General features: G+C 39.5%; 1 protein-coding gene across 2 annotated transcripts in view; it reads left to right on the top strand.

Moving 5' to 3' along the window:
- Positions 1–27,329, top strand: part of ARHGAP18 (Rho GTPase activating protein 18) — a 190,121-nt gene that overhangs the window by 47,832 nt on the left and 114,960 nt on the right. The window contains exon 1 of one of the 2 annotated variants that reach the window (XM_008952981.5): positions 8,737–9,315. The exons of the other annotated variant lie outside the window; for it this stretch is intronic. Within the exon in view, the coding sequence (XP_008951229.2) occupies positions 9,203–9,315 (113 nt within the window). The 5' untranslated portion in view covers positions 8,737–9,202. Of the gene's footprint in view, positions 1–8,736; positions 9,316–27,329 lie in introns of those variants that run through there. 2 annotated transcript variants of the gene reach the window in all.

Raw genomic sequence — 27,329 nt, 5'->3', positions numbered from 1 at the left:
GTTTCTATGAAAAAAGATATTTGGACTACATATAAACTCTGGACAACCTCAGCCCTGTAATTTTAAGTCTCTGTTTTAAAATTTCAGAAGGCCAAGGTCCTTGTGATTATAGCTGTGTTCTTTGAGCCATTGTAACAAACCAGCTAGCCAAATTATTAAATAGAATGAGGGAAAATAACCTTTCCAGCTATTTGCAGAGCATATTTCAGGAGTACAAAGCATTTTGGTGCTAGGATATTATATAAAGAGATCTTTCTCAATTAGTGTAAGGTATGGGGCATTTGGGTGAAAAGCCTTTACAGTAATATCTACACAGTGATTGTCAATCTTTTCTGAAGGCATGGAATCAGTTGAAAATTACGGATCTTTACTCCAAAAAAACATATCATGAACGATACTCAAAATTTTGGATGTGATTTACTTATTTTACTAGAAATTTATTTTTGCATAAAGAATATATAACCAATGAAGCAAATACTTTATACCCAATGAAGTAGGTAAGTAAATTACACCAAAACTTGCCAGAGACAGAGTACATTATTTCTTCATTTTAGCTTTCTATTAATTGTAAGATGAGTCAAGTCAATTGATTTTTGGGAAATAAGTCTTGCCACCGTATCAAATAATCTGAATGATTTTAAGGTATATACTAATTTTGAATATGTTAAAATCTGTTTCTTAAAATTGAGGGGATACAGTACAAAATTTGTTTACCTATAGCTCACTTATATGAAAAAAAATAATGGTTATTTCTGGAAACAAAAATCCCCAATGGTCATAATGGTCATATAAGAGACAAGGTAAATTCTTCCCCAAATAAATTTTAATAAGATTCTATTTTTCCACAAAATAATGTGTGAATATATATACACACTTATATACATATATATACACATATATACACATACATATATATATACACACACACATATATATATATACACACACACACATATATATATATATACACACACATATTAGTTTTAGTTTTTGAGACAGGATCTTGCTCTCTCACCCAGGCTGGAATGCAGTGGCTTGATCATGGCTCACTGCAGCTTGACCCCCTGGGCTCAAGGGATCTTTTCTCCTCAGCCTCCTGAATAGCTGGGACTACAGGTGCATGCCACGTTGCCTAGCTAACGTTATATATATATATATATAATTATAATATAATATATATGTATTTTATATATATATATATATTTTGTAGAGACAAGGTCTTGCTATGTTGTCCAGGCTGGTCTCAAACTCCTGAGCTCAAAAATATATATATATAATATATAGAATATAATATAATATATTCTATATATTGTAGAATATATTATAGAATATATATATTTTTTTGTAGAGACAAGGTCTTGCTATGTTGTCCAGGCTGGTCTCAAACTCCTGAGCTCAAACAATCCTCCTGCCTTGGCCTCCCAAAGTGCTAGAATTACAAGAGTGAGCCACTACACCTGACTATATATTTTTTAAATATATAATTTATTTTGCTTTCATTTTGCTAACAATAATTCCTGAAAACCTTGGTTCCCAGAGGTCTATATATAGTAGCAGAGGAAATTAGAATTCATATAACCTGCTGGGCATGGTTGCTTCTGCCTGAAATACTAGCTACTCAGGGAGGCTGAGGCAGGATCACTTGATATAAATAAATAATAAATAAATAAGGAGTTCAAGACCAGCCTGAGAAACGGGCGAGTCCCTGTCTTAAAAAAAATAAAAATTAGATGGGCGTGGTGGCACATGTCTGCCGTCCCAGCTATTCAGGAGGCCGAAGTGGGAGGATCACTTGAGTCCAGGAGTTCAAGGTTACAATCAGCTTTGATTGTGCCACTGCACTCCAGCTTGGTGACAAGAATGAGACCCTGTGTCAAAAAAAAAAAAGAAGAATTTGTGTAACTTGCTCTGATAGACACAGATCAAGGCTGACTCATCTAGAATCTTCACAAGGCCCGGAGGTGAAGTCATGTCAGGAAGCCAGGAATTGTTACTTTCCCATTTATCTGAGTAAAAGCAAATTTGAAAAAAAGTTATATTCACTTTCTGGAGATTTTTGCTTGCAGAGACATTAAGAATTTGTCCGTTTCTGTGCCAGCATTCAATTGTGGCATTAAAAAAATTTTGGCTAGTACTTGTTTCCAGTCTCTGCTGACACAGTGGCTGCTTGTGCAAAACAACTCTGCATGTTCTGAATCCTTAAGAATGAAAATATTTAATCATTCAATTGACCAGAAAAAAATTACTGTTAAATAAGCCACCTCCCATGCCCATTAAATTCCTCTTTGAAATTATCTTGAGGGTGTGTTTTCCTTTTCTCTGAAAAACTAAAACTTTTCTGTGAAATACAGTCACATATATCTAGATATACTCTAGAAAACTAATGAAGCTTTGTCATAAAAGAGAATACTAATATTTTTCTATTGTTTCTTAATACTCCATTTTAAGATGTTAGTAATTAAGGCCCAAGTTCTGATGATACTGATAACTTACATGGCCCTAAAATAGTTGTTCTTGCTACTAATTTGTGCACTTGTAGAGGGCAATGATCCATGATGATATGTGAATCTAATCTCTTCACTAGAAAAGCAAGTACACTAGTGAATATTTAAGATGCTCCATTTGTAAGTAGGGTACTAGGATTCCTTTTTTCCAGAAAAACTTTGCTTCACCATTTCTTCCCCTCTACTTTCAAGAAGGGAAGCAGAAAGCTTTGCCATTTTTGAGGACATTTCTAGGACTGAAAATTCCCCAATGGGCTCAGAATATAGAAATTATTATTTAATGACATTTGTGCAGTTTTATCAAGTATTTTGATAAAAAAAATATAATACTCCAGGGACTACTTTAAAACATTAGAAGAACTGCCTTCATTTTGGAGTGGATAACCACCATTAATTAAAAAAGGCCGGGCGCGGTGGCTCACGCCTGTAATCCCAGCACTTTGGGAGGCCAAGGAAGCCGGATCAACTGAGGTCAGGAGTTTGAGACCAGCCTGGCCAACACAGCGAAACCCCGTCTCTACTAAAAATACAAAATTAGCCAGGTGTGGTGGCACATGCCTGTAGTCCCAGCTACTCGGGAGGCTGAGGCAGGAGCATCACTTGAACCTGGGAGGCGGAGGTTGCAGTGAGCCGAGACTGCACCACTTCACTCCAGCCTGGGCGACAGCGAGAGACTCCGTCTCAAAAAAAAAAAAAAAAAAAAAAAAAAAGAAACACGGCTTCCATTTTTCTTTTTCTCCAAGCCATGAATCAACTCATCCCTTTCCTTAGATCTGCAGCTTCACCATTCTTCCCCACTCACAGTGGCTGCTTTTACATAACAAGGGGATAAGCATCATTTGTAATCCACTGCAGGACAAGGATTTTTGTATTTGACAAATCTAATATTGATACAATTGTAGACTTTTAAAATTGAACCTTATATTCATAAACAAAATTCTACTTTTCCAGTACGTATTAGCCTCCAGAATGTACTTCATCCTTCCAGTTGCAAGTGTTTGCAACATGTATCTCCATTCTAGTTGTCAATGAAGAGAAAACCAAAAGAAAATTTAGGATCATGGCACTTTTTCTTGGATAATTTCCAGCTTAGGCCAGTTTTGATATGAAGGGCAGATTTCTCATGAAGTTAAATGAGATTGAATCTTCAGAGTCTGGCTCTTGCATAAGGCCTCATCCAAGGCTCCATAGCTAACAAATTCTATAAGCTTTGGGTTCCGCACATCGAATCTGCTTTTTTAAGAAAAAAAAAATTCATAATCATAGTGATCAGAGTACTTTTTTTCACTTCTATCAATGGAAACAATTTTAGATATGATAGCACAATGATGATGACCTTTTAGACTAGTGTATATATTACGCCACACTACCCCAATAATTTGACATAAAAAACAAGTTTCAAAGTACCAGAAAAGAATTGAGTGTAAATCTCCATAGCACTGTATTTATATCAATATTTCATTTGATTAAGGACCTTAGGTTTGCTATAGATTATTTAACTTTGTTATTCATATGATTCTTTTCAGAAATAAAATGATGTCAATTCTAGGACTGCTGTAACCTTTATAATGCTTAAGAGCTCAGGCTCCAAGGTCACAAAAACCCAGGTTTACATGTCCTGGTTCTGCCACCTACTAACTGGATGACCTCATATTCCTCATCTCTAAAGTGAGCGTAATTCCAACTTCTATCCCTGGTGGTGATTGTGATGATTAAATGATAGACCATGTATACCATGTCTAGCGAAGAGTAAGGACTCAATATTAGCTATTGTTATTTATTGGTAATAAACTATTTGTAAGAAACATCTTTTCTAAATGATTGCCGAAAAGCCTAAATTAGCCTCTGGCAATAGCAGTTACAAATTATGTACAGTTACAAATAGCTTGTACAAAAATACAAGCATGGCTAGTATTTTCTCCCAGGAGGAGCAGTTAAGAAAATAACTTAGAGAATAACGTAGACATTTTTAGAGCTGTCCAGAGAAAGGGAAAAGGGTTATTTCTTGTTGTTCCAGAGACAGAATTAATAACAATGAGTGTAATTCCCAAGGAAATAGTTTGAGATTCTGTATATAGAATAATTTTCAGTCATAGTACCCTAGCACAGAGGTAGCTAACTTTGTAAGCTGACAAGAACTATTCCTACGAGGTCCTGATAAAACATGAGGTAAGGGATGTTAAGAACTCTTCCTCTTCATTAGTCAATCCTACTTCATATGTCTAGCCTTTATCACCTATGTAAAACTTTAACTTCACAGTTGATTAATTTATTCAAGTTCTTGTTATAATATTGAAAATTGGGTTTAATTTTACCATTTGGAAGGTCATTTTCACATGGCTTTTGTCCCTATGTAGATTTTCGTCATCATATAGAGATTGTGTGTACATATTCTCCTTTGTTAATTCTTTTTTTTTTTTTTAAGAGAACTAGACCAATTGAGGAAAAATTTGATAAATTATATGCTGATTCCATTGCATGGCACTCTTCTAATACAATTCCTTCTAATACTAAATAGGCTCCTAAATCAACATATAAAAACCAGCTAATAAACTCTTTGCTACCACTAGCACTGAACTGAAGAAAAATTTTTTCATTGTTTTTGAACATGGGTGTCAAATTGTCAGAGACTGCAGTACCATCTTCACCCTATTTTTAACAACCTATTTGGGTACATAAATTACCGCTTCCTTTTCCTTTCCTGTGTCATCTAGTACACCTCATTTAAACAGAATGAATGAAATGAATGTTTAAACTGTCTTGATGTTGTTAATTACTTTTTAAGATGTTTCATAACAGGAAAGTGTTTGGCACGCACTCAATAGCTGGGAATATTAACATCTTCAAGGTCATGAGGTTCTCAGTGTGTGTTTAAAATGGTTGCGGAAAGGAGTAAAAAAGTGTTTTGTTTTTTTTCATAATATTTGTCTCTGCAAAAGAGCGATAATGGTATAAGGGATGGACATGAGCTAAACCTTAGTACAGTTTACAGTGTGAAATAAGAACAGGTTTTTTTTTGTTTTTGTTTTTGTCTTTTTTTTTTTTTTTTTTTTTTTTTTGAGATGGAGTCTCGCTCTGTCTCCTAGGCTGGAGTGCAGTGGTATGATCTCGGCTCACTGCAACCTCCGCCTCCTGGGTTCAAGCAATTCTCCTGTCTCAGCCTCCTGAGTAGCTGGGATTACAGGTGCCCACCACCACGCCACCCGGCTAATTTTTGTATTTTTTAGTAGAGACGGGGTTTCACCATGTTGGCCAGGCTGGTCCTGAGCTCCTGACCTCAGGTGATCCACCTACCTTGGCCTCCCAAAGAACAGCTTTTTAAGAGACCACACTGGTAGTTAGGTTTGCTTCTTTGATGACATGGGAAAATTCTGAAAACTGTTTTTAATCTACTTGAGCATGTATCTGAGGCTATGAACACCAGGCCACAGTCCTACCAGCTCTCTGCCTGTGATAGGCAATACCCTTTGACCAGTAGCAACAGGGCTTGGTGGGAGGAAAGGAGAAAAAGCTCAGAGGATTTTCAGGTATTTGAGAGCTAAATTAGAAGGATTCAAATTTTATGTACTAAGCTATGTAAATCAATTTGTATCACATTTGGTTTTCTGCCTCACACAAATTAAAAACGGTGGATATTGCAAACCCAAATATTATTTTGACATTGTAAAACAATTACATTTCAACCTGTACATTGTGATTTGTTATTAAACAAGTGAAAAGACCATAATTAGGCAAAAATATAACTAAATAATTGTTTTGGCTATAACTGGACAATATCTTCATCGCAAACTGTCACATGAGAGGTGCAGTGTCCATGGCTGCCAATGGGCATGGATGACATTGACAGGCTAAAGACATAGCAAAGGAAGAAGGAAAACTAGAAAAAAAAGGAAGATAATAAAAAGGGAGGTAGAGGGAAGTAAGGGGGGGAGAAAAAGGTGGGAGGGAAACAGAAAAGGATTTCCAAAAGATAATGTAGTGATTACCATCAATAATTGTATAAGATAGTGATTCCCAGATGTTTGCATTTCAGAGTAGCTACATAAAAAAGGAGGGGTGGATGAGCTGGTTATTAACATTTTTTCCATGTAAGGACATTGAAAAGACAAAACACATATATTCTAATTTACTTTAATCTTCGCTTCTCTCTCTTTATAGTTTTTGTTTTGCCTGAACTGATGAACATTTCCTCATAGGTTAGCACTGGTATGTGCATGGGAACCGCTTATCTAATATTACCAATTTTAATATAAAAATTTAGTAGAGTTGGCCGGGCGCGGTGGCTCATGCCTGTAATCCCAGCACTTTGGGAGGCCGAGGTGGGCGGATCACCTGAGTTCGGGAGTTCAAGACCAGCCTGACCAACATGGAGAAACCCAGTCTCTACTAAAAATACAAAATTAGCCAGCGTCGTGACACATGCCTGTAATCCCAGCTACTCGGGAGACTGAGGCAGGAGAATCGCTTGAACCTGGGAGGTGGAGATTGTGGTGAGCCGAGATCACGCCATTGCACTCCAGCCTGGGCAACAAGAGCGAAACTCTGTCACACACACACACAAAAATTTAGTAGAGTTTTAAAGGATACTTTCAATTCATTCAGGTTTTCCTCCATTCAGTGTTTACCGAAGGCTCAGTAGGTACAAAATTTAAGTTAGCTGTCAGATGAAGAGAAAAGAATCATAGTAGGACCTGAAAAGATTGTGTCTAGCAGATGGAAAGACTTGTATGAATAAGGTAGCAGGAATGCCCAGTGATCTGCTCAAAAGCCTGGAACTGGCTCTGTTAGCAATAGAGAGCCAATGAAGGTTTTTAAGCAAGGAGAGGGATCATGAGTGCCAGGGTGTGATCATAATGTCAAAGCAATTTAAAGGAGGTGACAGGGAGATGAGCTAAAAGGGCTGTTGTAATATTGGAGCTAAGACTGCATTATAGGATCCAGAGGTGGTTGAGGTCATGGGGATAAAAAGGAGACAGCAAGTAAAGTCCTATGGCAGTGGAAATGGGAAGGTTGAGCAATTGTGCAGGGGGGAGGGAGGAAGATCTAAATTCCTTTTAAGGAAGGCTTTTGTAACTTATAAGAAAGAGGGTTCAAAAATAAATTTCAGATACTTCTAGAGTATGTAAGGAGGAAGAAATTATTTTTCATGACTGTTTTAAATAATGATAAGGTATAAGCAATAAGTTTATGTAATGATGGAATTGGAAACTTGTTCAAGGGGAATTCTAGAGAGTTGAATGAATCATAAAAATCTAAAAAAACCTTCAGACTACTGGGTATGTCAAAGAGAGTAGAAGCCAGGCGTGATGGCTCATGCCTGTAATCTCAATACTTTGAGAGCTTGAGCCAAGAGGATCGCTTGAGCCCAGGAGTTCAAGACCAGCCTGGGCAACACAGTGAGACCCTCCCTCTCCACAAAGCATAAAAAAATTAGCTGGGCGTGGTAGTGCATGCCTGTGGTCTTAGCTATTGGGGAGGCTGAGGCTGGAGGATTTCTTGAGCCCGGGAGGTTGAGGCTGCAGTGAGTTACAATCACCGCTGTACTCCAGCCTGGGTGACAGAGTGAGACCCTGATTCAAAAACAAACCAAAAAAGTGATTTTTTTTTTGGAGGGGGGATGGGGAGAAAGAACAGAGCTGTCTTTTGTGTTTATGATAATTTTGATCTTGTTTCTTAATCTGCAAAACAAAGAAGAGCATACTGGTGAAAAATAAAAGGAATGTAACCTAGAATTCTGTTCAAATCCAGCTTCTGGCACTAGCAACTGTGTTATCTTAGTGAAGTTACTTAACTCATCCCTCAGCCTTACTTTCCTTGTGTTATGTATAACACAGATGATAGTGATACCTATCTTATACGGTGTGTGTGTGTGTGTGTGTGTGAGAGAGAGAGAATTGAATGGAATGAGATAATACATGTGAAACCCCCGTCCATGAGAGCTTGGCATATAGTAGGTGCTCAACAAATGGCAGGGACTTCTCTTGTTCTCAGCAATAACACTTAACAGAGCATTGGTAGGTCTATCCCTTTTTGGTACTGAAAAATATTTTGCTAAAACAAGACGTATATTTGAGATTGGCTTTATTGTGAAAGACGATGACATTCCAGGACACACAATTTTTATGAGGGCATTTTTAACCGGACACAAGGATCAAGCCTTTCTCGTCGTCTGGATTGCAGAGTTTTGCCGCGGGTTCGTTGTTTTTTACTATGGCTAATTTTAACGCTGAACATGAAGGGGTTAAGAAATGCCTTTACTCATGTTACATTAAGTAGCAGCAATTATAAGACAGAGGAATTGGGGAGGGAAAAAAAAAAAAGCCTTGGCAGTAACTCATGGTTTCCTAAGTAAGACGGCTTGTAGTTAGTTACAGTGATGAGTTGAATATACGTTCTGGCAGTTTAATCTGATCAGACTAACTTGGGGGTGGGTGCAACCCGTCGCTTCCACCCTTCGCCTCCTTTAACCAAAGCCGCCTAGGGTGAAATTGTCCAGAGTTTAAACAATGCTGTGAGTTGCAGCTTCTAATTGGAGAGGCAGGAAGCCCTTCCCTGGACAGACCCCGCCCCTCCCCGTGTGAATCGCCAGCCTGCGGGGAGGAGCTGGCCAATGCTAATGAGCGAGTTGCCAGGCGAGACAGGAACTTCTTTCCCCTTCTCTGTGTCAGGATCGCAGAAATTATGTCCCTTCTCTCACCATGAGCTGGCTCTCCAGTTCCCAGGGAGTGGTGCTAACAGCCTACCACCCCAGCGGCAAGGACCAGGCCGTCGGGAACAGCCATGCAAAGGGAGGGGAGGAAGCCACCTCGAGGTAAGCCTTCGGAAGCTGAAAACAAAACAAAACCCTCTTACCTGCTCCAGGAAGAAAGTGACAGGGAAGTTGGCGTGGGGAGAAGGGAATTCCATCTGCACGTCGAGCCTGAGTTCGTGCAGCAGCAGTAGCAACGTTTGGCGTGATTTTTATGTACTTTTCATCTCACCTAGTCCAGGTCTGAAATAACCCATATGATTACTGGTGGAGACAGAGAAGAAGGAACTGGGGAGAGGGCTATATGGGCTGTCAGACTAGCTATTTAGCAGGTGCATTTGCACATGCTGAAAGATCAAATAAGTCTATCTGAAACACTTCCTTTCCTATGAAATGGAATTCTTGAATGGGCTCAAGGCACTGCCACTGGAACTGTTCGCTGGGAAAGTCTGCCAAAAAGCAGGGAGGCTGTTCACTGTACTGTACAAGCTGTTGTTGTTCGAGTGTTTTTTTACCCCCTCTCTTTGCTGAAAGCAAACCTCTTAGGCAAAAAGCCCAAGACACTGGCCTGTGGCAATATGTTTCACATTCTTTTGTGTATGTGGATTTTTTTTTCCCCCAGGCTTTCAAAAAGGAGTTTTTGTCAGGAGATAGCACTCTGCTGCTGGAGTGCAATGTGGTTAATGTTAAATCACTTTATAGGCAGAGAGGGCAAATGTTCTATAGACCACTGAGGCGCAAAGGGTACCTTTCTCCCTATCTGTGTACTTTGTTCCGTTTTCCAAGGGCTTTTTTTTTTTGTTTCTCTCCTTAATGACCTTCTCACTAGCTGAACATTTTTACCTCCATCAAGATATAAATAGTAAATATTGGCCTAGAAGATTGCAAGAAGCAAATACTAACCTAATAGCCTAGAACACTAAATTAGTTATCGGTAAGCACATTTCCTCCTCAATGCTTAATGTGATAATAAAACCTTCTTTGTTCTTATGTGACTTATGCCTGTGCCTTAAGCTGAAATAATGCTGCCTTTCATTTGTTTTAAAATCCCCAAATATGAGGGAGGGAGAAAAATCAAAGGAATGGCTGTAATACTCAGTGTTAGACTCCCAGCTGCCCGGAACTGTTTCTCACATAGCATCCACAGTATGTATTTCATTGAATGAATTCATTTCCAAAGATGAAAAAGATTTGGTGCTTGTGCCTTAGCTGTGTTACCATTTCATTTTCCATCATTTTAAATGACTTAATGTTAAATCATTAAATGAAGAGATCTTGAAGTGTTTTCATCCATTTTTCTGTAATGTATTAGTAATCATTAAGCAGTAAAGCAGTCTGCAACACCAACCCCATACCCAGCCATAACTTGGATTCCACATGTCAGTCAAAATTGCCGAAATTATACAAGCTCAGGACATTCTCCGACTTTAGGCTGAATGGCCTGAGGACCTGAGCTGAGTCTTGGATCTTGATTGTGAGAATGGAAAGGACCTTAAGGACTGAGTCCTAACCTCTCATTTTCACGTAGGACTCAAACCCCAGGGATTAGTTAAGTTTTTGGAAGGTCTGAAGTTCTAGGCCTTTGTCTGGGGCTGCATCTCCAGTTCTGGAGACTCATTATTCTGTGTTTGCAGTGTGGGTGGCCCATACTTGAGTGGGTTGAGAGAATAAGAGAGGATCAGATCATTCTCTGCCTAGGCTGAAGCAGAACCAAGAGGCACTAAGGTGGCAGGGTGGGCAGCTGCCCACACGGCAAGTGCCCTGTGTGGGGCCACAGCTCCAGGTGAGCTCCTTTGCTGGCTGTCACATAGCCTGCCCATACCAGACCCAACTTCCCACCACTGAATTAGTTCTAGGGATCGTTCCTGATATTGACCGGAGAAGATGGGAGCCTGGTTTGAGGGCAGGGAGGAAGGAGGGAGTAGGGCTAGTTTTCAATGGCTTTTACCCTTAAGGGCTAACGAATCAGATAAACTTGTTGTTGTTTTGGGAGATACCCTGTTTAGCCTGAAAGGATTGAGATACTGTAATTGCTATGGGGGAGGGGATGGATAGAAGGAAGGAGGATTTGAAGGTGGGATGGGGTCCTCGGTGACCACCTAAGAATGGTGATAGTGGTTTGGGGGCAGTGAACTGGACTTTGGCTTTGGCTGGGTTGGTCAGGTGTTGTTTTAAGCCCTGGGAAGCTGCTCCAAGGTGCAAGGTTGATGGTTGATGCCTATTTAAAGAAGTTCTCCAAAAAGTAAAAACAAAACAAAACTCTTAAAAAGAGGCTACATTAGGCTGGGTGTGATGGCTCACACCTGTCATCTCAGCACTTTGGGAAGCTGAGGTGGGTGGATTGCTTGAGCTCAGGAGTTAGAGACCAGCCTGGGCAAAAAAAAAGACCCCCGCCCCCACAGCTCTACCAAAAATACAAAAAAACAAAAAACAAAAAACAAGAAACCACAAACAAACTAGAAATGGTAGCGCATGCCGGTGGTCCCAGCTACTCAGGAGGCTGAGGTGTGAGGATCACTTGAGGCTGGTGGGGCAGAGATTGTAGTGAGCTGAGATCACGCCACTGCACTCCAGCCTGGGTGAGGGAGTGAGACCCTGTCTCAAAAAATAAATAAATAAATAAATAAATAAATAAATAAAAGCTAAATTAGATTCTGCATTTCCTCCTACCCATTTAAAAATTATAGGAGAGAGCACGGAAGTATAACTTTTCTTATCACAAGATTTTGTCTGTAAATAATATGTTCTTTGAAATATTTAATCCAATATTTAGTTCATGAGATGAATTCATGTCTTTATAATGCCATTTATACATATGTGTATGACTTAGCGTATTTATTGAAAAGTGTTTCTTTTTTTTTTTTTTTTGAGATGGAGTTTTGCTCTTGTTGCTCAGGCTGGAGCACAATGGCACACTCTTGGCTCACCACAACCTCTGCCTCCCAGGTTCAAGCTATTCTCCTGCCTCAGCCTCTATAGTAGCTGGGACCACAGGCATGCACCACCACACCTGGCTAATTTTGTATTTTTTTTTTTTTAGTGGAGTCGGGGTTTCTCCATGTTGGTCAGGCTGGTCTCGAACTCCCGACTTCAGGTGATCTGCCCACCTTGGCCTCCCAAAGTGCTGGGATTACAGGCATGAGCCACTGCGCCCAGCTTGAAAGTGTTTGATTTTTAGCCTAGCCATACCAAGTCTTTTTTTTTTTTTTTTTTTTTGAGACAGAGTCTTACTCTTGTCACCCAGGCTGGAATGCCGTGGCACGATCTGGGCTCACTGCAACCTCTGTCTCCAGGCTCAAGTGATTCTCCTGCTTCAGCCTCCCAAGCAGCTAGGATTACAGGCGAGTCACCACCCCTGGCTAATTTTTGTATTTTTAGTAGAGACGGGGTTTCACCATGTTGACCAGGCTGGTCTCGAACTCCTGACCTCAGATGATCTGCCCACCTCATCCTCCCAAAGTGCCGAGATTACAGGCATGAGCCACTGCACCCGGCTCCATGTCCTTTTTTTATTACCATTTGGTCTTTTGAAAAGCTGAGATAGTAGGGAATTAATATTTTTGGAAGTAATTTGTTAGCTAAATTTTCTCCATTCCATTATCCCTCTTTATCAGAAAACATTCATTGAATGTCAGATTAAGGAATTCCTCCCACTCCTGGTTAGAGACTCTCCCTTTATAGAATCCTGTTTTTCTTTTGTATGTTTCCTCCTCAAAACATGAGGATTTGAAGAAATATGTTAACATTAGTTGTCATGGCCGACTTGTACACAGTTGAATGTTTCCAAAGGAAACCACTTTTTATGAGTAGCTATATTTATAAGACTTTGTTTACTTGTTTTTCAAGCAGGCTTCTTAATATTTAGTTTTGAAAAGAATTTTTTCGAAGAATATTGCGTTTTGTCTATTCTTACTGTTCTCTCTTGACTTTCCCATTTTAAGAGAAATGGTTGTTTGCTTTGCATATTTTTTGTTAATATTTTAATATGAATGTCAAGTAACCTTTTTTATTGGGCCTTTTAATTCCTTAGCTAACTAAATGGACTGATGAGTGAGATATTTTTATGCCTTCTCTGAATAAATGTATGGCATTCATCATGTAAGGTCTTGTTGATCCAACTTGCCATTGGTATTGGGTAGGCAGAAACAAGAGGCACTACACAGGGGTGACATAAACCCAGAAACCCTGGGTTCTGGGGCCAACCTGTCTGGGGTCATATCCCAGCTCTCTCATTCATTAGCAGTGTGACCTTGGAGGAGTTATCTCTCTACCCATAAATCGAACTTCATAATATTACTCACCTGATTAAGACAACTGAGTGGGATGACCTCTGTCAAGCCCATAGAAGAGTGTCTGGTTTGTAGCTAGCTGCTACTTTCCTTAATACTAGGTAAAGAAAAGGAAAGAAAGGATTGAGTTTTGCAGGATATAGAATATTCTGCCTTGTTTCAGAAATGTTTTTCTGAATATTATTTTGTCATGTGTTAAGAAACATGGGCATTATCCATATGCTTAAAAAATGACATATTTGAGAATGAACCATAATGTAAAAGTTTAGGCCTTTGAAGTTTGAAAGACCTTGGAAATGTCATCTTGATCCATAGCACCATTTATGATTTGAACTGGTAACAATTGCCTATACCAGGCCTTTCTTGGGGGGTATTGATGGGCATTGAGGTCTGCAAATATTGACTCTATGGCAAGATAGAATGTGGGTGGATCCTCTTTTGGCAGCTGGACTCACTCCTGTCTCCATGCTTCCTTCCTCTGCTTTAAGAACTACTACTGCCCAGCATGCCAAATGGAAGAGGACTATCATCTTTAAAAGCTTATCTCAGTTCTTGACTTGTTCATGTCTCACCCATTCCTTGGTTCTGCAAGCATAATCATTCAGTCATTCCACATATAAGAGCTCTCTCTTACTGTGTGTCAGGCAATTGTTTCAATACTGGGGTTGTAATGGGGGGAAATAAACCAGACAAACATCTGGGTGCAGGGAGGGTAGCCTGGAGGGGAAAATAAAGACCTGAGCAGGTGACAGGTGAGCCCCAAAATATCTGGGGGCAAGAATTAGAAGAAGAGTTTTTAAGGCAGATAGTGGGTAGAGAGCGTAGAAGCCATAAGCCTAGATAGAGTAAGTCTGAAACCAAGCACCCAGAGAGCAAAGAGCCCTGCGTGACTGCAGGGGTCAGGATAAGGAAGAGGGAGGAAGAAGAAAGCAAGGTGGGAGTTGATAACCTTATAGAACATTTGAGGACTTGAGTTTTTGCTGAAAGTAAGATGGGAAGCCATTGAGGGAGTGGGTTTTGAGCAGTGGAGGAAGAGAGCACATTTAAAAGGTCCTTCTGGCTGTTATATTGATTATAGAGTGTAGAAGCAGTGGTACTGCTCAATAGGTTAAGGCAGTGGTGGTTTGGGCCAGGGTTTCAGTTGTTTTAGTAATGAACGGGGTAAGCAGTGGAGTCTTTTGACATTAGGGCCTGTAGGAGATGGACAAATGAGAATACCTGAAGATTGTTGCAAGGTTTTTGCCCTAAGAAACTTGTAATGTTAAAGTGATCATTAATTTAGATAGGGAGGACTTGCAGAGGGGCATAAGGGGGCTGGGGTAAGTTGAGCGAGACATGAAGCTCAGTTTTTTGTTTTTGTTTTTGTTTTTTTTTTCAGATACTGAGTCTCGCTGTGTCACCCAGGTTGGAGTGCAGTGGGGTCATCTTGGCACACTGCAGCCTCCACCTCCCAGGTTCAAGCGATTCTCATGCCTCAGGCTCCCCGGTAGCTGGGATTACAGGTGCCTGCTACCATGCCTGGCTAATTTTTGTATTTTTAGTGAAGATGGGGTTTCACCATGTTGGCCAGGCTGGTCTTGAACTCCTGACCTCAAGTGATCCGCCTGCCTCACCCTCCCAGAATGCTAGGATTATAGGATTATAGGCCACGCCTGGCCTGAAGCTCAGTTTTGAGAAACATCTTTTTGAGATAAACATTAAAGTAAGAACATGGCTGGCTGTCTTGATTAGTTCAGTGTTTTTACATGAATCTTCACAGGATTTTAAAAACCTATGTAGTATACCATTTAAAAAGTTTCTTCATTCTGAATTAGTGTATTACCTGATCATATATATATTTTTTTTTTGTTGAAAAAAAGGGATGGTAATGAGTTTTTATAATGCAATTGTGTAATATTTAAATTTTATTTTTTCTAACCTTAGCTTCTAAAGCGTATTTCCTCATTCTAATTTCGTAGAATTTAGTGACTAAATGGATTTAAACCTGTCCATGGGGATAATTGTTTTCCAGATCAATCTCTTCTTCAATTTCATGACATAAGAGTCCTTTGTAAAGGCATTTTCTTCACTGTAGTTTAAAAACCCTATCCATAGTTTCTTCTTGAATTATTAGAGGTTGCACCCAGTGTCCAACTGGGGAAGTCTTAGGTTCATTCACAGACATGTGATATTTGCCTTTTGATTCCTCTCATTGACGAGACCTGTGATTTTTGTGGGCCTATTAAAGTTATATTATCTTCATAGAACTTTTAATTAAGTTTATGCCTTTCAAATATAAGGATTTAGAGATTATCAGAACCATCCCCACCCACACCCTCCTAGAGAAACTTGCTGAACATTTGCTTTGTTGTCCACGGCACATTTATTACTTCTGCATTGTACGATTGCACTGTGCTGCCTTGTCTCTTCTAAGTGGGGCTTGCTTTCATATTTTATGAATTTTCTAATATTTTGAGTTCTGTTATTATTTACCATACTTCTACAAGTGTTGAAGCAATAAAGACTCGTAACAATTGATGCATTTAATGATGCACATGATTGCTACTGGACTGCATGGGTGTTAGGCTTAACTCGTTTTTGATAATTGGACTCATTGCCAGAACAAATTATCTGTTTCACTCTTCTGTTTTAATTCCCCACTGGCTGTAAACATCTGTCTCATGAATTAGAAAAAGAACCCAGCACCCTAGAGGCCAAGGCTGTCCCTGGCCACAGGGATAGTTCCCTCTACTCCTTGCTCATGAATCTGTGAGGTCCATGCCCTGTGGCTGTCTTCTTTCTCCTGCCTCTTTTTCTTCTTCTTTTTTTTTTGTTTTGGAGATGGAGTCTCGCTCTGTCACCAGGCTGCAGTGCATGGCGCAATCTCGGCTCACTGCAATTTCTGTCTCCTGGGTTGAAGCAATTCTCCTGCCTTAGCTTCCCGAGTAGCTGGGATTACAGGCGTGTGCCACCACACCTGTCTAATTTTTGTGTTTTCAGTAGAGATGGGGTTTCGCCATGTTGGCCAGGCTGGTCTCGAACTCCTGACCTCAGGTGATCCACCCGCCTAGGCCTCCCAAAGTGCTGGGATTACAGGCGTGAGCCACTGTGCCCGGCCCTCCTGCCCCTTCTTGATTCTGTTCTGTCCAAGAGCCCTGAGAAGGCTCTGTCATCATCCTAGTGGTGTCACTGTGATGAGGCCTGTAGGCTGTGGGTCTCAGTGGGAGTCGTTAACAGCATGGATCACTCTGTAGGTTTGGGGTTGCTAGACCAGGTATGACAACAATCCTCTCCTGAACCCTGCTGTAGGTGCCCTCTGTCCTGTGCCCACCCTTTCATTTCATACGAATATTTTGAGAGAGATGGTTTGTTCTAAATGTTTTATTCAGTTGATATTTAATGGGCTTTTCTATTTTCTTTCGATAAAAAAGGGATAGAGAATAAGAACTCTCATTATTTGAGGAGAGTGGGGATGAGTCAGGGTATTGGGCATGGATTAGGGCAGGAGGAACAGAAGGGATGTCTAGATCTTTCTGAAGGCACATTCTTTTGACTTCCATGTTTGTTGCTGTGAGCTGGCCAAGTTTATCCTTTTTTTTGCAAGAAATAAACAGAAACCATGGAGACCCGTGTGACCAGTTACTACCTGTAGTTTTTTTCCATACTTAAGTCCACTAAGTATCTGAATTTTTGTGTTGAAAGAGAGTATGAAACCTCATCTCCTTTTCATATGCATTTGGTAGTTGCCTTTTGGCTGCAAAGAACACTGAGGTTTCCTTACGGGAAATGAGGTTTGTTACAGGGATCTGGGTCATAGGGAAAGGAGGCACCTCTTCTTCCCTCAGCAGCTGGTCATATGGGGACACTCATGGCATTTCTGTTCTCTTGGAGACTCTCGATTCTTTTCTACCCACTGGCTTTCTAATCTCATCATTTCAGCTTGAGCTTTTGGCTCCTGATGGATGCCCAGCCTGGTTACCTCCTGAGTCATCTTACATTTCATAGCTAACTGACCCATCTCTTTATTTCCTAATTTCAGTTTTTTGTTTTTTTTTTTATTTGAGATGGAGTCTCGCTCTGTCACCCAGGCTGGAGTGCAGTGGCATGATCTCAGCCCACTGCAACCTCCACCTCCCAGGTTCAAGTGATTCTCCTGCCTCAGCCTCCTGAGTAGCTGAGATTACAGGCACCTGCCACTACGCCTGACTAATTTTTGTATTTTTAGTAGAGATGGGGTTTCACCATGTTAGTCAGGCTGTTCTCGAACTCCTGACCTCACGATCTGCCCACCTCAGCCTCCCAAAGTGCGGGGATTATAGGCGTGAGCCACCGCGCCCGGCCTTAATTTCACATTTTTGAAAGGACATCAGATTTTTCCAGTTAATCTTTTTGAACAGGCCATAGTACAACCCCAGGCAGCTTATGATCTGGCTTGTTCTGGATCTTTTTAGAAAAGCAGGGTCTGTGGGTAGTGAGATTCCTGGACAAAGGATGTGGCATCTTTGCTAAGATATTTAGGACATGACACATTTATCTGTTTCCTCATTTATGAAATCATATCGTGTAATGATGCCCTTCCTGCTTCACAAAGTTAATCATGAAGATCAAATGTGTAAGGTTTGAGAATGTTAAAAAATTATGCAGATGAACATTATTACTAAATCCTTTTCTGTACAGTATCTTAAAATTTCCCCAGACATTTCACTTCATTTCACTTAACCAGAGTTGTCATAGTAAACTTTTGAGTTTAATTTGAATTTTACTTTTTTATTATATACTCAGATGTAAGTTCATTGAGGGTGAGAACTTTGCCTGTCTTTTTTTTTTTTAAGGGAGGGGTGTTCCTTTATACCTAAGCCTTGGCAAAGTGCTTAGTTCACTTTAGGTAGTTACTAAAAGATTGAATGAATGAATGAGTGTAAGTGGGAGGAGGCGTAGTGATTGCATACACAGATTTTGGAGCTAGATTGCCTGGGTTGAAGTCCTGCTTCTTTCATGTAGCAGCTTGTGACTCTGGGCTATTTAATGTTTCAGGGCCTCAATTTTTTTGTTTCCTTCTGCACACTGGGAATAATAATACCTAACTCAAGACTTATTTTAAGGATTGACTGAGTCAACATATGTAACATACTTACATGAGTGCTTGACATAAAGTACATGTTTTCGATGATGATAAAGGGCAGTCAGACTGTTACCTGTTGGTGAATTAATTTGGAAATAGTATAGGAAAGCACTGTTGTGATTAATTTCTAAGTCATTTGGGAAATGAATGTTTGCTTCTAATGCATATGCAGTATAATGCCTTTATTTTAAAACTAATAGTGGGATAAGTTATATAAATAGCTCACATTATTTTAATACTACATTTAATATCCAAAAAGTACCCTAAAAAAGTGTTTAAAGGTATTGAACTCTTGTTAGGCCCAGGTGACTGTTTTGAATACCTTTAATGCTTCAGTTTGGGTAGCTATAAAGTTGCAGAGTGTTTGTTACTCTTAATAAGATGGAAAATCATCTAGTGTAGAGCAAGGAAAAATTATTTGCACCTGTTCCTCAAAGAGCAAATTGACTTTAGGTTATCTCAATACTTGCAGGTAAAAGTACCAATGTATCATTATAGCTAAGTATTTGAGAAAAGAATAATTGTTATACTTTTGTGCCCTTGAAATTTATTTATATAAAACAGCTGTTCTTGATTAGGCTGTTCTCATAACCAAGAAGTGATGTTTCATGGGGCAGAGTTCAGCTGAATGTATATCTGTGGCAGAGATCTGGGGGATGTGTTCCCTTCACCCAGTTCTTCTTAAGCTCTGTGCCCCATCTCCTTCCCATTTAGTACAAAAATTTGAAAACTGTACTGTTAGTCTTTCTCCTCATCTATAGAATACATAATAAACTTGCTTACATGCTCCAGGCTGTAGGCTAGGAAGCTATGTCCTCCTAGTCAGTTCTCCAGTTCCTCCCTACACCTGCATTTCAAGTTCTTATCAACACAGCAGTTCCTGCTTACAAAAGGCTCATAAGAGCAGGCTGCTTTGCTTCCACCTCTAAGAGACTGGGGACTTTTTTGGTGGGTGTGGACGTAACTAGGGAAAGGATGAAGTAGAGGGGAGGATAGAGCTGTATGCAATTAGAAATGCAGAAGCCATTTTTCCTAGGGGAAAAATAGCAAAAATGATATGTAAATTCCATGGAGATATTCATTCTATAATTCTACCATATTATGGATTAATTTCTTTTTACTAGCCAGAAGACTTAAAACAGCATTTATTTGTAGCACCACTGCTGTAGGAAAATGGATTCCAAGTTCCCAACTACAGGTTTGGAAATAAACTTTTCCAACCCAAATAAAATCTTCAACTAAGTTGGGGGTTTCTGTTGTTTCTTTGTTGCCTCTCCAGACTTTTGTGATCTGAGATGTAAAAGTTTTGATTTTTTTCTGCTTCTAGTTTTATCTTACTTTAGTACTATGTCCTTCCCCAGGCACCTGGGAGCTTTGTATACTCCAATAAATATGCCTTTGTCTCCTAAACATGTGCCTGTCTTCTATTAGGGATTATGTACTTGTCTACATTTGTCATTGATTTGGGAGTATTTAGGAAGGTGGAAAATGACATACATTCTTGTGACTTTAGATGAATCAGATTATAGCTGTATAATGTAATTAATTTAGTAAAGTAAGAAGTGCTTCGGCTGGGTGTGGTGGCTCATGCCTGTGAATCCCAGCACTTTGGGAGGCCGAGGTTGGTGGATTGCAAGGTCAGGAGTTCCAGACCAGCCTGGCCAATATGGTGAAACCCTATCTCTACTAAAAATACAAAAATTAGCCAGGCCTTAGGCCGGGCGTGTGGCTCATGCCTGTAATCCCAGCACTTTGGGATGCCAAGGTGGGTGGATCACCTGAGGTCAGTGGTTCAAGACCAGCCTGGCCAACGTGGCAAAACCCCGTCTCTACTAAAAATAAAAAAAATTAGTCTGGCATGGTGGTGCATGCCTGTAATCCCAGCTACTCGGGAGGCTGAGGCCGGAGAATTACTTGAACCCATTAGGTGGAGGTTGCAGTGAGCCGAGATTGCCATTGCACTCCAGCTTGGGCGACAAGAACAAAACTCCGTCTCAAAAAAAAAAAAAAAAACCTGGGCGTGGTGGTACATGCTACTCGAGAGGCTGAGGCAGGAGAATGGCTTGAACCCTGAAATGGAGGTTGCAGTTAGCCAAGATCACGTTACTGCACTCCAGCCTGGGTGAAAGAGCAAGACTACGTTCCCCCCACCACCCCCCACAAAAAAAAGTGCTTTAACACCATGCTGCTATAAAATTAGAATTCTGTAGAAAAATCTTGCAATTCACACTAACAAGAATTTTGAAATTTTGGTGGTTTGGCTGTAGAGATCTGGCTTATTTCTGAATGCTAATGACTGTCAGATACCATCTACATTTGAGGAAAATAATAGGAATTATTGATTGAACAGCATAAAATTAAAATCATATTTAGAGATTTGGGTAACTCAGAAAGGCTTTAAGGACATGTAAACATGGGATATCTTAAATTTTAAATTATTTTTTGAAAATGAATACATGTTTTAACTAAACAACAGTGAAGGTCTTTGCTAGGTACAAATGATAAGCCTAGAAAAAAATAAGTGTACAAATTCCTGCTCTGAAGGAGTTTGCAGTGCATCTCAATTGGGTTCTAAAACAACTTTTTTAGTATCATATTTAGGAAGTCTTGCATGGTTCTTTCTTTTGAGGAATAAAACTTTCAAAGAATTCGTTGTTGAGTAATTGAGATTAAGTTTGAGTAAGAAAAGGTAATTTGGTAACTGAAAGTTGAAAGCAACTCAGGCTATTTATAGGTGGGCTAGAAACATGTAACTCGATCAACGTATTCTATAATTAATGTTTTTACTAAGGTTACTAAGTGTGTGCCTGTTATTTCTCATTGTCCAAATAATACAAAGTTATGGTATATCATCTGATGGAATATTTTTAGGTGAACTTAGGAATAAATGTATATGGTGTCTTTTTTAAAGATAAATTATTGGTTGTTAATTTTTTATTTATTATTGAAAATGGGGATGTATTTTAATGTTTCCAGACTGAATTTCTTTGGAATTACAGCATTTCTGAATTATTTTCTATTATAGTGTAATCAGTGTCATCACACTGGATGTATTTAGGCAATTGTATAAGTGCATTATTAATCCTTTGTCTCCTGTTATTTTCTTAGAACAAGGTTTATTTACAGAAGAATCAATAGAGGCCTGACAGGTAGTAAATGAATGAAGTGGATGACTAGAAATTGCAGGCCTCAGAAAAATGTGGGTTTTGGTAGAAAATGTTAGCTAGAATTTACAAAATACTGACTAAGAAAAAAAAAAATCCCATCTGCAGGATGGATCTGACCCAGGCACTACCAGTGTGTGACCCCTATCCTGAAGGAGAAGGTGGTGGTTTCAGTTGTCTGTTGCTGTGAAACATACCATTCCAAAACTTAGGGGCTAAAAATACCAGTTTTCTTTTCTGATTCTGGAGGATCACAATCAAGTTCTTTCTTGGGCTTTATCATGCAAGATGGGGTCATCAGAGCCTTCTTCATGTACACCTTTGTTTGGCACTTGTGCTGGTTGGTTATCTCTTGCATTTCTCCTCCTGCATTTTCTGGATGGCTTGGGCTCCCCGAGAATACAGCAGTAGCCAGGTAATCAGACTTCTGACATTCTTGCAGGTTTACCCCAGATCGAGGATTTCGAGAAGTCCAGGAGGAAGCTACCAGGCTTCTCATGACCTCAGAAGTTACTCATTGTCACTTGGCTGTGTTCTATTGGCCAATTAATCATAGGCCAACCTAGATTCGAGAGGATGGAGGAATAGGATACACTTCTCAATGAGGGAATGGCTTGCACACAGAGGGAGGGGAAGGAGTTGATTGTGGTTATCTTTGGTGAAAAGCTACCCAGATGTCATTCTAGTCTCTTTGTATCTGGCCTTACCTGCCTTTCCTGATCTTCTTGCTTGCTTCTCTTATACAGAATCCCCTTACCCTGGAGCTTGACTTTAAAATCTCCATCTGTATATAAATGCGTATCCTATGTGCATTTATCTCTTAGCCTTGCTTTGTTGGTAACTTTATATTGGATAATCTTTTCGTTCATCACGAACATAAATGCCTCATGCAGGGGCCCGGTATTATTCTTTATCCTAAGCACTATATAGATTCAATTCCCCATATATAATAGAACTCAACAATATTTGTGAATTGATTGATACTTGATATTTTCGAAGGATTGGGTATTTATTGTTTGCAGGACACTTTATTATACAGTCTTTTTTTCCCCCTGCTAAAAATTATGCTTGATTCTCAAAAATGTTTTCCAAAAAGTATGTAAATTTAGATTTTAGGCACAAGTGCCAGTTTGAATTTGGGAAGAATAGAGTACTGAGAAACGAGACACTCTTTTAAAGAACCTGACAGGGTCTATAGGAAGTTCTTGTGAAATGTTAGTTAGCTATTATTCTGTGTAGTGTAATAAATTAAGCTGCTGCCTTCATTTGTTGGTAGCCAAGTTGCCAAAGGCCCTTGTTTGTTTACATCCAGTGATATTTACTCTAAGGGACTATTGGACACAGATGCAGTATTTCAGAGTACTATTTTTTTGAGATCACATGTTACCTATGAAAAACATCCCAGAGGCTATATGAAAATTAATTGCCAGTATTTGAGTTACTTGGTTTTTCTAATCCCAGTACAGTAGTTACATTTAGCAGTCATCTAATAACTTATCATTGAGACTTCACATACTTAAATAGCATCAGTGTAGGATTTCCTTTCTTTCTTTTTTAGAAACTTTCACTTCACTATACTTATTACTAAACTCTATTTGCTTTTTGCCACACTTCAAGTGACTAGGAAGCCCTCTGAGCTGTAGGTGGGTGGGGCGGGTGGTGGACAATGTTTTTCCCTTAAATGAGGGAACTTTCTTTTAACAGTACTTTAAGATAAGAACATGTTTATATTTCTTTAAAATACTTTGTATCTTCAGCTTAGGACTGCCACTGTTTTTGTGGGGACTTAATGCATAAATTTAAATCATTTGTCTGTAGAAATGATGGGATGCTTTGTCAGATCACTTAATTGCTAAGATTTTAGTGTAATTTAGGGAAATAAACCTTCACTAATTTTCCCATCCCCTATGTTATAGATTGAAAATTGTGTCATCTCCATTTTGCAGGGAGAGGAAAAAGACTAATCCCCTTTTAAACTTAGCTTGAAGCCTGAGGCTTGAAGGCAAAGTCCAGGGTAGCAGCTCTTAAAATGAAAGGCCCATTCTTATGGCTATTTACACATCTCAGGAGAGACTAATACTTTGTTAATCCGCTTAAAGCAAAATTTCTTCCATAAATTGGGTTTAGATCCCTGTTTCCAAAATTGTGTGTTGGACACTGTTAACAGGTGTTCCATTAAAAAGAGTTTTGTGGTTCAATATTTGGTGTAAACAAAGTTTACTGCAGTTAGCAAGCGATGAGTTTCTGGAAAAAAAAATAGTTTACTGCAGGACTTCTTGTAGCATATAATATCCTGGTGAATATTTTGAATCTCTAAAAGAGAGATGCAGAGACTTTGTAGCAAGTAGCATATTCCAAATTTTTTTTTACCTAGAAGCCATTATTTTTTTTTTTCAGAATAGTTATTACCATTGTTCCAGGGAGCACAATTTGTGAAATTCCCAAACATGGCTGTCTCTTTATATGTGGAAAAATGTTAAAAATTGTACATTTTGGAATTAGTCAGATATTTTAGGCTTTTTTGTAATAGTCGCAGTTGTTAATGTTTTGTAGCTGTCTTTCTTGTGCTTGCTACCATATGCTTTACAGATATTGACATGCTTTGCAGAATCTCCACCTTGGTGAATGTATTTCCATAGTAAGAATATTTCTTTTTAATACTTAAGCTTCATAGAACACAAGTCTTTCAGCAAAACATTTTTTACTTAATATCTTCTATAGAGAAAATTAATATTTATGTCTTCAAACCCAATAAAACATTTTAACCTAAATGTGGGGGAAATATCTCAAGTGACATGTTGAAAACAATACACAGTGTCAGCTAAGAGGATATATGCCACTGTCACTGCCTAGAAGCAACTCATAATCTTACTAACTGGTCTTCAGTTAATAGCATTTTAAGCATTTTGTATTCCAACACGATAGTTTCTTTATTCGACATGGGAGTTTTGTTGTGTATGTTTTAGAAACTGGTTGAGTATCTTGGTAGATGTGTTACAAGTTTTTCCACTTAAAAGTGGCACAGTTTCAGTGTTTTCTTGCAGAAAATTGATTTTTAGGTAAGGATCACTGCCACTGAGTTGGAGAGGCTATCTTACCTCATTTAATCCTCATAGCAACCCATTCAGGCTGGTGGTATTATCCTCATTTTACTGATGATGAAACAGAAGCACAGAGGTAAAGTAACTTGCCCAAGGTCACACTGCTATTGGCTCGGCTGAGATTTAGACCTAGGCAATTTGTTGTCAGGGTCTTTACCACTGTGCCATTCAGAAAAATTATTTTGTTTCTATCTTTTGTGAACCGAATGCTATTTCTTCAAGTGTATATAGAGCAAGTTAAAAGTACAAGGGAATGTTTGCCTGTCTGGTAGTTTGTGTTTGTTTTTGTAATAAAAGCTCTACTCCCTTTGGTATTTGGAGAAAGTTATGCCAGTCTGGATTCTAGGCAATTCACTGGTAGTAAAATAGGTACTTTGGGAAATCACCTTCACTGCTTTCAGGCACCAAGATGCTATTTACTACAATGAAGTAGTAAATACTTCTACAAAATTCTGCCATTTAGTAAATAATTTTGTGTCACCTTGACGTCGACTGGCATTTCATGGTCAGCTGTTCATATAACTGGGGCAAATTGTATCATCACAGAAAAGAAAAATATATATTGAGCACTCTCTAATTCCAAGTACTTTAAGATGGAATTTGTTTAATCCTCATAAGATGAGAATTATTATCCTCATCTTAAAACTCAGGTACATGAAATAACTGGTCCCAGATGACATGACCTGTATGTAGATCAGCTTTGGTTTGAACCTCAGTCATTTTCATTGTACTGAGAGGTGTGTAGAGTCAGTGCAGTTATTGTTTTTCTCCCTTCAGTGTGTGTGTGTCTGAGTGGCAGTGGGGCCTCAGTTCACAGGGAGGACATTTTCTATGGCAGGCTGTGGTCTGGCTCTTCCTAGCAGCATTTGGGGTGGGCCATGGCTGTAGTGGGGGCCACAGGAACCAAGGGGGAAGTAAGAATTCCTGTAGATAGAGCAGAAGAGAAAGCCCTAGGCTGGGGCCTTCTTCTCTCCCCATTAGTAATCATTTGAAAACTGGAAACTCCATAGATGCATTAAAAGTCTTCCGGAACCAGCATGACACAGAAACAAGATATGCTTTGAGAACACCACTGCCACCACCACCATCACTGCTGGCATTAATGGTTGTATTTTTCTTTAGAAGATGAAGAATCAGATCTTCTTAACCTTAGAAATAGTATAGTAAGATGGCTGTGAGTCTCCTTATCTCCAGGTCTTCCCCAACAATCTAGATTGTTTCAGTGCCCTTGCTGTTGCATGAGAACTTTCCACTGAAATCCAAGTGACAATTCTCTTTGGGTGTGAAACAGCTTGGAGTTCTCACAGTTACCGATGAACAGCTCTTTTTCATGTAGTAAAGTCATTTATATATTTCAGGGGGACACAAGGACATTAAAGTCTTGGCCTACCACAGACCCAAAGGTTCTAAAATAAAATGACCTATTTGGTGGTTCAAAAGTGCCTTTGATTAAATTACTGGATATTTGAGAAGGTGATGAATGAGGGCTGGCTGGTGGGAGAGAATATACTTGTAATAATCTTTTAGTCATGGATCTTTTTCATAGCATGTGGATTTTCTTGGTTTATAAATATTAGCCAAGTGATCAACTCACTGCAGCTCTTTGAGGAGCTTCTCCATTTTTAGGTGAAGTAATTTGAAATTTCTCAGGAAGCCAAAGGTATGGGGATTGCCTTATTCTTGGTCCTAAACCTAGACCTGTTTTATAAATAGATGATTTCCAGGCCAAGGTGTCCTTGTATGACATGTTCCCATAAATGTCCTGCTGCCACAAATTACAAATCTTGGCAAAAATAGAATTCTGTGTCCACTCAAACTGTTCCTGCTTTCCTAGGATGCCATCCCATGCTGCCTTTTCCCTGTAGAGTTCTGTGGGTGATGTCTGTATGTTTTTGTCTGTATGCTTTCATATTTATCCCCTAAAATTCTATGCCTTTTTAACCACCTTGACATGATATCATTTCTCCGTACCCAGGCAAATGGTTTGTATGGAGGGATCTTCCAAAGTCAGCCAACCTAGTGCAGGGAGGACAAGGAGAGGGAAGGAAAATATGAATGAACTCTGTGTTACTGGGGACCCAGGCATGATGGAATATTCTTGAGAAAAGGGTCTGCTCAGGCAAGCTTAACTCCCTGGACAGCCTGCCTTTGAGGAGAGGAAAGGAAGGAAGCATGCATTTTGTAAAGAGTAAAACATTTCACAAGATACTGAAAACAAAATCCACAGAAATGCCCAGGCTGCCCAGCCTTTGACTTAGGCCAGTAGGCCCAGAGGTTGTCATTCAAAGAAAGAGGGAGTCTTTGGGTTTCAGGGCCAGGAACAGAAAAATGGGCAGGGGCCTGGAAGAGGAGAACAATTATGGAAGGAAAGGGCAGTTGCTCCTCCTCTGTCACTTTGCAGAGGTGCTGGCTGTGTCAGTGC

The sequence above is a fragment of the Pan paniscus genome, chromosome 5, assembly GCF_029289425.2.
Source record: "Pan paniscus chromosome 5, NHGRI_mPanPan1-v2.0_pri, whole genome shotgun sequence".
Classification (NCBI taxonomy): Eukaryota; Metazoa; Chordata; class Mammalia; order Primates; family Hominidae; genus Pan; species Pan paniscus.
Note: the sequence above shows the minus strand (reverse complement) of the source record. Positions and strands in the feature narration are given on the sequence as shown.